This window comes from Lynx canadensis, chromosome B3 (genome assembly GCF_007474595.2).
Source record: "Lynx canadensis isolate LIC74 chromosome B3, mLynCan4.pri.v2, whole genome shotgun sequence".
In the NCBI taxonomy this organism is placed as follows: Eukaryota; Metazoa; Chordata; class Mammalia; order Carnivora; family Felidae; genus Lynx; species Lynx canadensis.
Genome location: NC_044308.2, coordinates 19,285,586 through 19,299,873, shown reverse-complemented (window position 1 = coordinate 19,299,873; position 14,288 = coordinate 19,285,586). Strand labels below are relative to the sequence as shown.

The 14,288-nt window shown below is 46.8% G+C and overlaps 1 protein-coding gene across 2 annotated transcripts in view; it reads left to right on the top strand.

Moving 5' to 3' along the window:
* The window catches only part of PCSK6 (proprotein convertase subtilisin/kexin type 6), a 193,216-nt gene that overhangs the window by 48,478 nt on the left and 130,450 nt on the right, over positions 1–14,288 (top strand). For both annotated transcript variants that reach the window (XM_030317512.1, XM_030317511.1), the window contains exon 2: positions 1,351–1,455. In XM_030317512.1, the coding sequence (XP_030173372.1) occupies positions 1,351–1,455 (105 nt within the window). The remainder of the gene's footprint in view (positions 1–1,350; positions 1,456–14,288) is intronic.

Genomic DNA, 14,288 nt, shown 5'->3' with positions numbered 1-14,288 from the left:
CATGACCCAAGCCAAGGTCAGATGCTCAACTGAGCCATCCAGGTGCCCTGAAAAAGGAGGATTTTTAAAATGGGAATCTCCTGACACTTAAGAACAGGAGACAGCCAGGCAGCTGGGATTGCTGGAAACGAGGGCTGGAGGGCTCTCATCTTCTGGAAATGGCCACTCTGAGCATCCACATCCCCCCAGGTCTCTGCCTGGGCCGGTCAAGCCTCATGGGGTTAGGTCACAGCAGACAAAATGGCTTGAGCGAGGCAGGTGTAGCCAAAGGTTGTTGGGCATTGCTCAGACTTTAGTTGTACTGAACTCCAGTGGCTAAGTAGTTTTGTCCCCGTTTTACACATAAGGAATCGAGATTCACAGGGGGCGAATGTCCTTGCCCAAGATCACATGGCTAGTGGTGGTGAAGGGAGAGGGAAGGTTTTGAACCAGGTTCATATCGTAATCACCACACATGTGCCATCCTAGAGGACAAATTGTCTTAAATTCTCCCTTTGATCAGAAGCTGGAAAAGAAAACTAGGATGGTTTAGGCTGAGAAGGGCAACTTGAAAGTCTGTATAATGTTCAGTCCAGCCTCTTTTAAGAAGCTCTGCTTTCAAGGATGGTGACCAACAAGCTAGTTTCAACAACCAGTGAAAGTCAGAACAAAAAACAGGTCTTCTGAGAACAATGTCCTGATACTCAAGGGTCACTGAGGCATGAGAGCCTGCCTGTCCCGAAGGCCACATCCATTGCTTCTCTTGGTTCTGTCCAGCCCTCAAGCTGAAATCTGTCTCGACAAACCACCCCTGGCAGAAAATTGGGACACCCTGGGGGTTTGGATGTTCTCATCTGACCTTTTCACAATCCCCAAGCAGATGGACGTGCGTGTTTTCTTTGGCTCCCTTGTTTTGCTTGGGAGCGAATGTTCATTCTTAGATCTTTCAGTTTACCCGTGGGGTGGAGAAGATGGAGTTTGTTTATAAATGAATATTTTGGTATAAGCCTGACTTGACACTAACTTAGCTACTTCAGGGATGCTTGGCCCTAAATGAACATGGATTCTGGTCTACCAAACTTGGCCAAGATAGTACACATTTTAAGTGATAGGCACTTAATACAAGATTTGCTTCACTAGAAACACGACCCTGTGTTGTTTATCCCAAAAGGATTGTCTAAATCCACCGTCATGTTTGTAAATACCAACTATATGCCAGAGAGATGAGTGGGAAGGCATAACGGAGGGTATGTTTCCTTTGGGAGCAGAATGAGTCTCTAAGAGAAAGGGAAGATTTTTGTGGGATAGAGGATTTTTGAAGCTGTTTTTAAGACTGTATTAACTGATAGTGTCCCGCTTCTTGTTTTGCAGATTGGAAACCTGGAAAATTACTACCATTTTTATCATAGCAAAACCTTTAAAAGATCGACTTTGAGCAGCAGAGGCCCTCATACCTTCCTCAGGATGGACCCCCAGGTACCGATCTCTACTCTCTGGACAGGACCCTTTCCTAAGGCCTAGAGCATTGTTTGCTTTTCGTTTGGGTCTGTGCTTCTAAAAAGAGCTGAGCCTTGATTTTAATATGGTTCTACATAGTCGTTAGTTTTCTTTGTCCACTTTGAATAAAACAAGACAGATGTGTAGCAACAAATCAGACCATCTGAATGCTCAGAATATTTGGTCCCTTGTCAGACTGGAGAATTTAAATTGGCTTCAGTTTGAAGCAACAATCAAATGAGTATAGATCTGTTGATATTTTACATCTTTAGAAATCAACAGAATGCACCGTAATTAGAGGAGATAAATATCTGAATATCACCCATAACAGCAAAAAGACCAGGGAATTCAAAGCAGTGTTTTAATGATTAAATTAGAGATTGGGCCAAAAGATGTTTTTGCGGTTGTCATAACACATGTCTTAATGGTTACCATGAATTTTAAAACTTGGGCAGTAAATATAACTTTTTTCCCCTTAAAAGTTCATGTGATCTTTGAGAGTAAGACAAATATAATTTGCAAAGAGGCTGACAGTTTAAGTTTTCATGTAATTCATGTTTATTGGGTGGTTAATGATACTTCCTTTCTGCATAGATTTGAGACTAATGTTTCACAAATGCCAGTCAAAACAGATCCTGGTAAGCTTACAAATTGAAGATGGTCAAGTTAGCTTTTGATGACTCCATTCATTCAGCAGGTGATTCTGGAATCCCAGCAATGTGTCAGGCTCTGTCCATAGTGGTGTCATTGGAGTGGGTGGTCAGGCTGATAGAAAATGAGGCAGTAAGTAGAAAAATATGTGATCTATCACAGGGTGATGAGTGCTATGAGGGAAAATGAAATTCATGTGAGAAGCGGTAGCAGCCCCAAATGAGGCTATTGGTAAATCATAGTTTTAGAACATGGAACTCGCCTTCTCGTGAAAGCAATGTGCTAAAATGTTAGTTTGAGCTTCCAAGCTGGCTCACGATACTATTTCAGCTATTCCCACAGAATATTTATAATAAAGTTTCCATGGAGAAATGGGTTCTTGGTGTTGTCCCAGGCCACCCCCAACTGACAATCGTAGCTCCTTTTGTATTGGCTGAGCCACAGATGGATGGGAGAGATGGTTTATCCCTGGACACTGTACCCGCCACACCCTTCTCCAGGGCTTACCTTTGTGATGCTCTGATTCCGAGCACATGAGAAAGTGGTCCTCGTGGAACTCATTCATGTCATTGGCCTGTGACAAGGCAGACATGTACATATTTCTGAGTTCATTTTATTGGTGTGTAGGCGAACAAATGGGTGGATAGATAGAAGGAAATAGATATGAGGCTCCTGGGTGGCTCAGTCGGTTAAGTGTCCGACTCTTGACTTCGGCCCAGGTCATGATCTCATGGTTTGTGGGTTCGAGCCCCATATCGGGCTCTGTGCTGACAGTGTGGGGCCTGCTTGGGATCTTCTCTCTCTCCCTCTCTCTCTGCCCCTCCCCTGCTCACACATGCATGTGCTCTCTCCCTCAAAATAAATAAACATCTGGGGCGCCTGGGTGGCTCAGTCGGTTAAGCGGCCGACTTCAGCTCAGGTCATGATCTCGCGGTCCGTGAGTTCGAGCCCCGCGTCGGGCTCTGTGCTGACAGCTCAGAGCCTGGAGCCTGTTTCCGATTCTGTGTCTCCCTCTCTCTGACCCTCCCCCACTCATGCTCTGTCTCTCTCTGTCTCAAAAATAAATAAACATTTAAAAATATTAAAAAATAAATAAATAAACATTTAAAAATTTTTTTTAAATGAAGGAAGTAGATATGAAACATTATGCTAATCCCATTATTGCTTCCTAGCAGGGAAGAGAATTTGATGCTTATTAAGGGACTACTATGTGCTTGAGTACTTTAACATACATCCTCTCATCTGATCATAGGGGGCTGATTATACCTATGTGTGTTCACACCATGGAACTGGAAGGAATGTTTTTAAAAAGGGGCTGGTATATATATATACCAGCCCCTTTTTAAAAACATATATATTTAAATATTTAAATATATATATTTACATTTAAATATATATTTACATAAATATTTAAATATATATATTTACATTTTTTTTCCTCCTGGAAGCAGAGCCAGATTGTAGTTGCCAATTCCCACAGAATGGGGCAGTGGGAGAAGGGTGAGCAGACTGGATGCCTCTGTCAGTATTACACTGAGTGGAAGGGGGTTCTCTCTGCTGGTCACCAAAGAAACTGGATTCTTTGAGGCTGCACAGGGGGTGCTGAGATTCACAACAGCATCACCTCTCAAAGCCTTGAGAAACTTCTGAGCTAGAAAGGGAGTTCCTGCCATGGCCCTCCACAATTTCACTTCTAAGCAAACGGTGCTCTGTCTTGTGAAGACGATGTGCTTTTTCTTCATCTGAAGCCTTGAGAGTTTGTGGTAAATTGCTACCACACAGATAGGTACAACAAGGGGCAAGCCATTTGAATGGGGGAGCCCCTGTACCCCAACATAATTATGCAATGAGAAGATACTGGGGCAGAGCCTTTCTTGGCCCCTTTCCACAGGTCCTTCTGAGGATTAAGCTGGTTTCTCAATTGTTAGAGAACTAAGGCAGAGTTGAAATAGGACCTGAGTTTTATAGACATCCTTTTTTTCTTTTTTAAGTGACTAAATTTTAGAACGGCTAAAGATATTCAACTTGGCTGCTCTTCCCTTCCTTCCCAAAAATGTTAATTGTGCACCTGCTGGGTACCCCCGTGCCCAAGGGAATGCAGAGATGCCTGGGCGTCCATCTGGGTGAGTCCCCAGCAGAGCAGGGCATGGGAGCTGGGCATGAGATTGTTCAAGGCGTCAGAGAAGCAGTCCAGGCAGGCTTGAGCACCGTGGGGTGGGAGTGTCCAGACCCGCCTCTGCTGCATCATCTAAGGTGCTGGGCTCGTTCACTTGAGGTGCACTCAAAGTACTACATTCAGTTTGGGACCGAGGGCAAACCATTCCCAGCGATCAGTTGTGTCCTTGAATGGAAGAGAAAGAAGGATAGACTTTCTCTGAGCAAAGGCTATGGCAGTTACGTTTTTTTCAAATACAAGTCCTTTTTACACAAGAACTTCTTAATAAGCTTTGCAGGGCTGCTATCAAAGCATCCTGCCGCTAGAGAAGAGAGAGAAAAGGTAAACAGCCTGCACCTTCCAGCCCTGCCTGTGACTTCCATGCGATTGGCCGCTGCTTTCTCACAGCACTAATTAAATTTGTAGCCTCCGGGAAAGCATATAGACATCTGAACCAATTATGAATTCAGAATCGCAAGCGAAATCCCTCTGTTTATATCAGTCTAGTTGAATACAAACCAGATCAATTAGCTGTCAGTCTGGCTAACTAATATTTACTCTGCCTCGTCATTTCTGATTAAATATTGGGCAAAATTAGCTGGCGTACCCACGTGTGCAGTGTTATCTTTTCCTCGCGGCGCGCCAGAACGCTTTCCTACGTGAGCGAAGCATTTCTGTGACACCTTGGCGTTTGGAGATGGTGTGATTAGTATTAATAAGAAAAGGACAAGATGAGTTAATATTATTCAGAGACACTGGAATGCAGAGTCGCCATTGGGTTCGAATGACCAAACTGGAAATGAATGTTACAGGGCTCCGGTACAGTCCGATCGAATGCAGATGGTATTTTATTTTAATTAGCTCCAGTCCCTATTGTGTAAGAGCACTTTGATAAGTGATGGAATTTACAGTCAATCCCTACCTCACAAAAGAGCTGCGAGAGTGTACATTTGTTAAAGCAAAGCAAAACACAAGCGGGGAGGGGATATTTAAGAGTTCCTTAGCCACCCGCGCGTGAGCACGCACATGCATTTATTAAGTATCTTTTTGCATGGATCGCATACCAGAATTGTGCTGTTGTTTTCTTTGCATTCTTAATTACCTTCACTTGATGTTTTGGTGTTTTTTTTTGCTTTTGTTTTTGTTTTTGTTTTTTTACCACCCTTGAAAAGGGCCATTTTACTCCAAGTGCTTTGTGGATCAGCCCTCTCCTCGGGAGAACAGCCCAACTGTTCTCCGCATGCAGTATCAGTCACTGGGTTTTTCCAAGGGCTATCATTTAAGCAAACTGAAAGCATTTGTTTTTAACTTGTTCTTGTGCCAAAAGTCTGGAGAAGGGTGGATGTTACAGAAGCATCGGCCAATGGCTGTTAAGGGCTCACAAATTTTTTTTAAATTACTTGTTCTGATTTCGTTCCAAGCTGGCTTATAGTTCGGCGTGGCTGCCTACATCTTCCAACCCTTACATTTTAGTGCGATGACTCGGGTACAGCCCTTCCCTTCCCTTCAGTTCTCAGCCAGATTGATGACAGAAATGGAAGGATAAAGATGTTATCAGGCAGGCCCTCAGTGGCTCCTTCCGGGGCGATGGGAACCTTCACTTTGAGGCTTCATTTCAGTGCTTTAAGCTCACAAGTTGGAAGTGATTTCCACGACCAGAGTAGGCATTCTGTGTTGTCGGATGGGACTTTGCCCCCAGAGTTTAATCAAAGCTCAGGTTTCTTTCCAGCAGTGATGCAACGTTTAAGCAGATCTTTCCATTAACCACAGATGGAATTTTATCTGAGAGTTTTGTGTGCAAGAGCCATTCAAAGTGCAAACAAAAAGTTCCTGGCAAATTCAAGCACATAGACAGCAAATGACCAGATTGATCTCAGGGTTGATGAACTTGTTGTAGACTGGGGACAGGGGACAGCTGCCACCTAGGGTCCGATGGATTTGCCCATATGGAGACTAGAGAAATCTCCAGCTGTCTCTTCATATTTTCTTTATTTTTTTAAACTATTTTATGTTTCTTTATTTTTGAGACAGAGAGAGAGAGACAGAGTGTGAGTTGGGGAGAGGCAGAGAGAGAGGGAGACACAGAATCTGAAGCAGTCTCCAGGCTTTGAGCTGTCAGCCCAGAGCCCGACGTGGGGCTTGAACTCATGAACCGCAAGATCATGACCTGACCCGAAGTTGGATGTTTAACCGACTGAGCCACCCAGGCGCCCCTGTCTCTTCACATTTTCTGTACAACCCGACTGGGTCAAGTGGGATGGCCACTATGAATTGGTAAAAAGTTAGAATTTCAAAATATACTTTAAAAGATGGTGCTTTATTACTTCACTAGCACATTCAATGCTTCTGCTTTGATGCCTCATAGACATGTCCAAGTCCACAACCCAGCTGACCATCCCTGACTCTGCTCTGTCCCAGAGAAGAGTGTCATTGGCATCCACAGTGTGAGCAGCAGCTTCCCTCACACCACACTTGTTCTGCACCCTGTACAGCTCTGTGCTGCCCTTGTCCTGTGTTGCCCCCTGCACCCCCGCCCTCTCTCACGTGGACCACTGCACTGCCCTCCTTCCTGGCCTGTCGCAGACTTCCTTGCCTCTCACCAGTCTGCTCTCCACTCTCCCAGGAGGTCTTATGAAACACACATATGATGGTACCACTGTCCCTTAGGATGTCCCTCCCAGGACTTTCTTCCTCTGGCCTCGCTGTGGCCCCTGGGCCCCAGCCACACTGGCCTTTACAACCCCTCAGACAGCATGGGCTCTTTCCCCCTATAGAGTCTTTGCACAGGCTGTCTTTCCCCACTGTGTCTCTTCCTCACCCGCTTGTCTCGGCTCATGTGTGCCTGCTGCCAGAAGCTGGCTCAGAGTCCTCTGACTTTACTTGCTCTTCCTATAGTTGTATATTTATATTCTAGACTTGCGAGACTATTCCATTAGAATCTATCTTCCTCACTGGATTCCAGGAGCAGAGGCGTCATGTCTGTTTTTCTCACTACTCTTGTCCCAGCTTGACATTTGAGCATAGCAGTGGCAGGGCCAGAGAGGGTCTGGGGGGCCTCCACATCCAGCCTTCATTCCGAGCTGACCGCTGTCACGGGAGATGCGCCATCTTGAAAAGTTTAGTGGTCACATAGATGTAGGAGAAATTGCACCGTCTTCCTCTTTGGAGGAAGGAAAGAAGCCTGTCTAGCTCGGCAGCTATCGGACTTGTTTGACCACGGCCTCCTCCCTTTTGTTCCTGTAACATCTGTTTCCTGGCCATTTTGGAAATAGTGCCAAGATTGCGGGCCTGGGTGGGAGCACACAGGAGCATACGGCAACGTTTGGTGGGAGTGACGAGTGGTTTAGTGTGCTTGGTGACAGGGATGGGGTTGGTGGGAGCTGCAGATGGTTCCCATGGAGGCAGGGAGGCCTGGAGCATGAGGCTGGGGAGACTGTTAAATTTTCCGGAACCCAAGGAGAGGCGATGGGGAGGTGAGCTGACCTGAGGTGGAGGAGCTTACAGTTAAAAGCATGTAAGCCCATCTCTTGCCAGTGAATTGTAAAGTTCTTGAGGGCCAAGGCCGCATCTTAGTTGTTTTTATTCCCATGCAGGTCCAGCAGACTACCCAGCAAAATAGTAGACAGACACTTAGTAAATGTTTATTGAAACATATCTCAATTTGCACAGAGTAGGTTCACATAAGCAAGTTATATCTGTTATCATTTGTTTATCAGCTTCTTTTTATGTAACTACTTTAGATGTGACTTGTGCCCTGCCTTGGTAACATTATGACAAAAATCCTGGGGCATCTGGGTGGCTCAGTCAGCTGAGCGCCCGACTTTGGCTCAGGTCATGATCTCGCAGTCTGTGAGTTCGAGCCCCGCATCGGTCTCTGTACTGACAGCTCAGAGCCTGGAGCCTACTTCGGATTCTGTGTCTCCCTCTCTCTCTGCCCCAACTCCACTCATTCTCTCTCTCTCTCTCTCTCTCTCTCTCTCTCTCTCTCTCTCTCTCTCTCTGTCAAAAATAAATAAACATTAAAAAAAATAATAAAAATCCTAAAAAGGGCCCAGATGAGCTAATTAAGCTGCATCCTGTATCACTAAAGCCTACAATGACAAAAGTACAGACAATACTGGCTGGATACCAGGCGTGCTGACCAGTATCTGGTTGGTGAACGCGGGGGACCTAGGCTTTGGCTACCTGCCCCATTGTCCATGAGTAGAGGCAGGTGATGCTCAAGAGGGTCAGGGAGAACAAGGGTAACTCTCTTTCATTTCAGCCAAGTAAGAACTAACTTATAAATGAAAGAATAGACCCAATTTTCCAAAGTACTTTCACACCTACTGGTCTCCAATATGGGCAGAATGAGTACCATCATCTCTCACCAATATAAAGCAGTCATCCTTTGGCTCAGGTAGTTCAGCTCAGATGGCAAGAATTGGAGAGATGGTCTACACATTGTTTCAGTTGTGGCTGTAGAATGAGGAAGTGGGGAAGGGCTAGGTTTCCAGGTGCCTCCATGCCACTGGGGGAGGAAGGAGGTAGGTTTCTACGCCAAGTTAGAATACCCTTTATTGGGGCGCCTGGGTGGCGCAGTCGGTTAAGCGTCCGACTTCAGCCAGGTCACGATCTCGCGGTCCGTGAGTTCGAGCCCCGCGTCGGGCTCTGGGCTGATGGCTCAGAGCCTGGAGCCTGTTTCCGATTCTGTGTCTCCCTCTCTCTCTGCCCCTCCCCCGTTCATGCTCTGTCTCTCTCTGTCCCAAAAATAAATAAACGTTAAAAAAAAAAAAAAAAAAAAAAAAAAAAAAAAAAAAACCCTTTATTTTGTTGGTTCATCTTCCTTCTCCTCTCCCTCTTATGCTGCCCTGGCTGCTGGGTTTCCAGCTGAGCAACTGCCATAGCAGCTCAGCATCCCCTACCCCGCCCCAAGGTGATACACTCAGGTAGGCTTGAACATCTCACTGAGACAGGCTATAGTGAGGCTGTCTAATCATTGCTTGCCTGTGGGGCTGGTCCCCTCTGCTCCCCAGGAACATCAGTGCTGCTCTATTTCTCCATTTCTCAAATCCTCACATGGAAAGCCCCGATCCACTTTCTACTCCACGAGCCTAGCTGAGTTTAATGGTTCTTACCCATTTTAGAATCATAGATCCCTTTTTGAAAAGCTGATGAAACTTCTGGATTCTCTCTCTCTCTCCAGAAGAAGAAAGAAATCATGTGCTCATATCCACACCACTTTGCCAGTAGTTTCTGGGGTTTCCTGGGACCATAGGCTGTCCTTCCATTCTTGAGGGACCCTGGGCCCTTCCTGCTGTTGTCACATATGCATTAACCATTGCCTATCATGAGAGAGGGGCGACCTTGAAAACCGTAAGGTCACATGCACTTGTCAGGGAGCAGTGTTTTTCTTTCTTTAAATTCTTCACTCAGTGAGTTGGCTTCTTACTTAACTCTTCACCTGGTTGAAAGTTGGCCCAACAAGTGTTGGGACAAGATGTTGAGAGGGGTCCAGTGTTGATGGGAATCAAGATCTAAGCATCACAGACCATTGAGTGCCAAAGGGTCTTTGGAGTGGGCTGAGCCGACCCGTTGACTTTGCAGATTGGAGGCGGAAGCTCAGGCAATCTCCCACAGGGGAAGTGAGTCAGAGACTTATCACCTACTTTACTTCTGCTTCTCCCTGGAAGGAGGTCTTAGGATTTGATGGCACCTGGACCCTCAGGGGTCTGGACTTCTTCCACAGATTTTCCCTGGTCTACATTCAGGGGCTGGCTTACTCAAGGTGAACAGTAGAGGGAATGCCCTGTCCTTCAGCAAACTGTCCTTCCCTTTGATGATGCTAAGGGAGAAAGAGAAAGAAAACAGAGAGCTGGCAAGAATTGGCTCCCACGTGCTGGATACAACTGTGCATGGAAACCAGAACCTGTATAGAATTAACTTTCAACAAACTGAGCATACAAGGCATGTCAAGGATTTTAGCAGCTTGAGTCAAATGCGTGCTCTTCCCCTTGAGGTAGTGGGGACACGAGAGGGGGTGGGGTCAAGGATCTCTGCATATGGCCTTTGTTGCCTTAGCTCCATCTCACAGCAAAGACTCTGGAGCCCCCTTCTAGGACTTTCCAGCTCCCACCAAGTTCCTGAGACTTCTCAAGCCCTAGAGGGGCCCCTGTGAGCTGTTGAGGGCTTTACAGCAGGACACGGGCACATGGTGGCTTCGGGTGGAATGTGGCTGGGTTTTCATGCTCTCCCTGGTGTCATTGGCTTATGGGAGGAAGCTACAAAATAAGCCCCTTTGTCACTTGTCAAACCTACAGCAGATGTGCTAGGCCAGCTTCTAGTCTGGCAGCATGCCTGTGGCCCCAGGGAAGAGAACATGACCAGGTCTGCCCAAGGCACGCCTGCCAAAACGCTTGGCCAATTCACAGCCCAGTAGCACTGATAACCCATGACACCCGCAGGCCATCTAGTGGGATCCTGCTCATTTCTGTTAGCTCTTTATACACATCTTTAAATTTTGTCTTATCTTATCTACAGAATGGCATTCACCAGATGCCTAGTTTTAATTTGACTTCTCCAGAAGAAAGCTGGAGGGGCAGGCCGGCAAAAGGGAGAAGTGCTATTCACATAACCTTGGGAAGATTATGAAGTCTTCTGCATGACTAGAATTCTCTCCCCCAGAGCAAATAACTTTCTATGATAAATATGCTGCATGTTTAGCAAGAAACGTACCAAAAAAAAAAATAGATAAAAAGAAAAGGGTCAGTGTGAAGTTCCACCTTCAAAATATGACTTTGAAGAAATCAAGACACTCTATACAGGTCTATACAGGTTTGCTAAGAGAGATGATTTGCGTTTGGGCCAGACGTGGCCTTTGGCAAACATTGCTCTGGCTTCAGATCATTTCCCGTTGATCTTCCACGAATGATCAACCAAGGTCATCGGGTGGTCCTTGAGACTCCATCGCATTTTCTCCTCTGAAATATGTTTTTAAAAGTCTACTTGTAGTTATGCTATATTTGTAATCCGTAATGTAGTCACGTAACAGCACTCCTTCGTTCAAGAAAGCATTTAGTGAGCTTCCATTCTGTGCCACGCGTTGCCTGATACACTGAAATACAGGGGTGAGCAAAATCCAGGCCAGTGGGGAGCAGAGGGGCATCAGCCCAACCCCCAGGTATGTCCAATTACAGACTGGCCAGTGTTGGAAGAATGAGGTGCAGGACAAGCCCTGGACCTCTGGCAGATGCACACCTAAGTTTGTATTCAGCCTGCATCCGTTTTTAATCTGCCTTTTCAGTGAGAAAGAGGAGAGTACTTCAGTCCAGCCTATCTTTGCTGAGAAGTACGTGGTACAGGACATGTATTTGCTAACATGACTGAGGAAATGAGGGCCCCTGAACAGATAATGTCCACATTGTGGGGCAAAGGCGCTGGTAAAGAGACATGCAGGGGAGTCTAGGAGCCCCTCAACAGCCAGCCTGGATGTCAGACAAGGTTTCCAGGGTGCATAATGGTTAAAAGATGAATGCAGGGGTGCCTGGGTGGCTCAGTCCATTAAGTCTCCCACTTCAGCTCAGGTCATGATCTCATGGTTTATGAATTTGAGCCTTGCATTGGGCTCTGCACTGATGGTACAGACCTGCTTGGGATTCTCTCTCTTCCTCTCTTTCTGCCCTGCCTCAAAATTAATACACACACACACACACACACACACACACACACACACACACACAAAGTGAATACAGGGAAATGGCCCAGCAAAGGCAGGGAGCACACGCCAGTCAGAAGGCATAGAGCTTGTGGCACAGCTCAGCCTTGGACACTTGCTGCTGGATGTGGAAGACCAGGAGAGAGTGACCTGGGGTAGAGTGAGGGTCAGGGGGTCAGATTTGCATTTCTGCATTGGTCCTGGGGCAGGGACACCCTGACAGTCCTGTGACCACCCAGACACAAGGGGCACTGGCCACGGCCATAAAAAAAGGGGACAGGACCCTGACACCTCTAGCAGACTGAATGTGAGGCCCTCACATTGGGGCGGATTCCAGTTTTGTTCTGATTTGGAGAATGGGTGCGTTTTCATGCCACTGAGCTAGAAGGGAGAATCAGCAGGCCGAGTGGGGCCTGAGTGGGGAGCAGGCTCACTTTGGGGGCAGCTGGAATGTGAGAGGTGGCGGTGGGGAGAGGTGTTGGGTGCCCTGTGGCTTACTGGGGAAGGAGCAGTCGGGACCAGGGCTCCAGGTCTGTGTGGGAAGTGGTTCTAGCCAGAGCTGGCCTCAGGGGGTGCACCAGGACAGCTGTTCCAGCGTTTAAAATACTGGTCAAGAGCCTCTGCCTGGAGCATCTCTCCCCGGCCCAGTGCACTCGGCCTCAGCACCCAGCCTCGGCCACTGTGGTCCCTCCTCTGGGGTCCTGTGTGTTCTCGTCACCAGCAGCGAGAGGGGAGGTCTGGCCAAACCTGGGCTCTCAGATCCTCCTTCTGCAGGACAGCCTCATGGATTTTCAAATATTTAAAACTCTCAGCCCTGATTAAGGCCATGATTTAAACCTGTGTTACTCTCTAAGGACAGCCGTAACAGATGATCACAGACCGGGTGGCTTGAAACAATAGAAATTTATCGTCTCACAATCTGGAGTCCAGAAGTCTGAACTCAAGGTATCGACATGGCGGTAGCTCCTCTGAAGGCTCTCGTTGAGAATCTTTTCTTGCCTCTTCCAGCTTCTGGTGGCTCCAGCTGCTCCTGGGCCTGTGACTGTGTCCCTCCCACCTCTGCCTCTGTCTCTGTCTTCCCAAGGGCTTGTCCTCTTGTGTCTCTAATCTCCCCTGCCATTTTTTTTAATGTTTATTTTATTTTTTTTGAAAGAGAGAGAGAGAGCAGGGAAGGGACAGAGGGAGAGGGAGACAGAGGATCTGAAGCAGGCTCTGCGCTAACAGCAGAGACCCTGATGCAGGGCTCAAACTCACGAACCGTGAGATCATGACCTGAGCTGACCAACTGACTGAGCCACCCAGGCGCCTCTCCCCTGTGTTCTTATATGGGGACATTTGTCATTGGAATTTAGGGCACATCCAAATAATCCAGGGTGATCTCATCTGGAGCTCCTTAACTTTAATTACTTCTGGGTGGACATACCTTTTGAGAGGCCACCATCAACCCACTGGAAAACCTACAGAGGGCGAATTACAACAAGCAGGTCTTTCTTGTGTGCAGCATTTCCCCCTTCCTTCAATCCAAAGACCTGAAGATTTGACGATCAGCCTGTTCTCTTCGTAAGGAGGTTGGGCTCAACTCTTACCAGGCATACATAGACACTAAATATATTTTATTGTGCTCCAGGTCCATTCATTTGCGGTCTTACTTGAGTTTAGTTTAGTTCTAGTCTGTGGCCTTGAAAGGTAGATCATGTGTGCTACTGTCTCCTCCCCTGCATCTTTTCCCAAGAAAAAGGCGGAACACCTCCCAGGGAAGTTCTGAGGGATCTGGATAGGTGACAAGTGAAGCTTCAATGTAAATGGACAGCCCAGGTACACTACCAGAGAAATATTATGAAAAATACTTGAAACCCCACAAAGGATCTTAGGTTGCCTTTTCTAATAAAGATAATCATGTGCATAAGGGAAACTAGCCTCAGTCTCCCTCCCAGGCTTGATACTCACTATCATGTCCACTTCACTGTTCCACCATATTTGTTCTCGAGATCTGCAGAAGAATCTATTCCGTGAGTGATACCTCCTTGGAGATCCTAAACCATGTATCCCTTTCTCGTGAATCACATCACTCTTCATGGGTAACCCCTTTAGCAAGGACAGGTACAGATACTATTTGAAGGGAGAGCTAATGTTTCAGTCATGTGGTTTGGGTCATCAGCACTCTGACCTTCCTAGACAGGCCATTGGACCCTGGGTTCCAACCTGAGGGCCATCTACAGAACTCTGTATCTGAGCTGGGGGCACAGGGAAGGGTGCTTTGGTCCTGGATGGGACCCAGTGGTACTTATGCATCAGAAACACAGTAAAACTCAA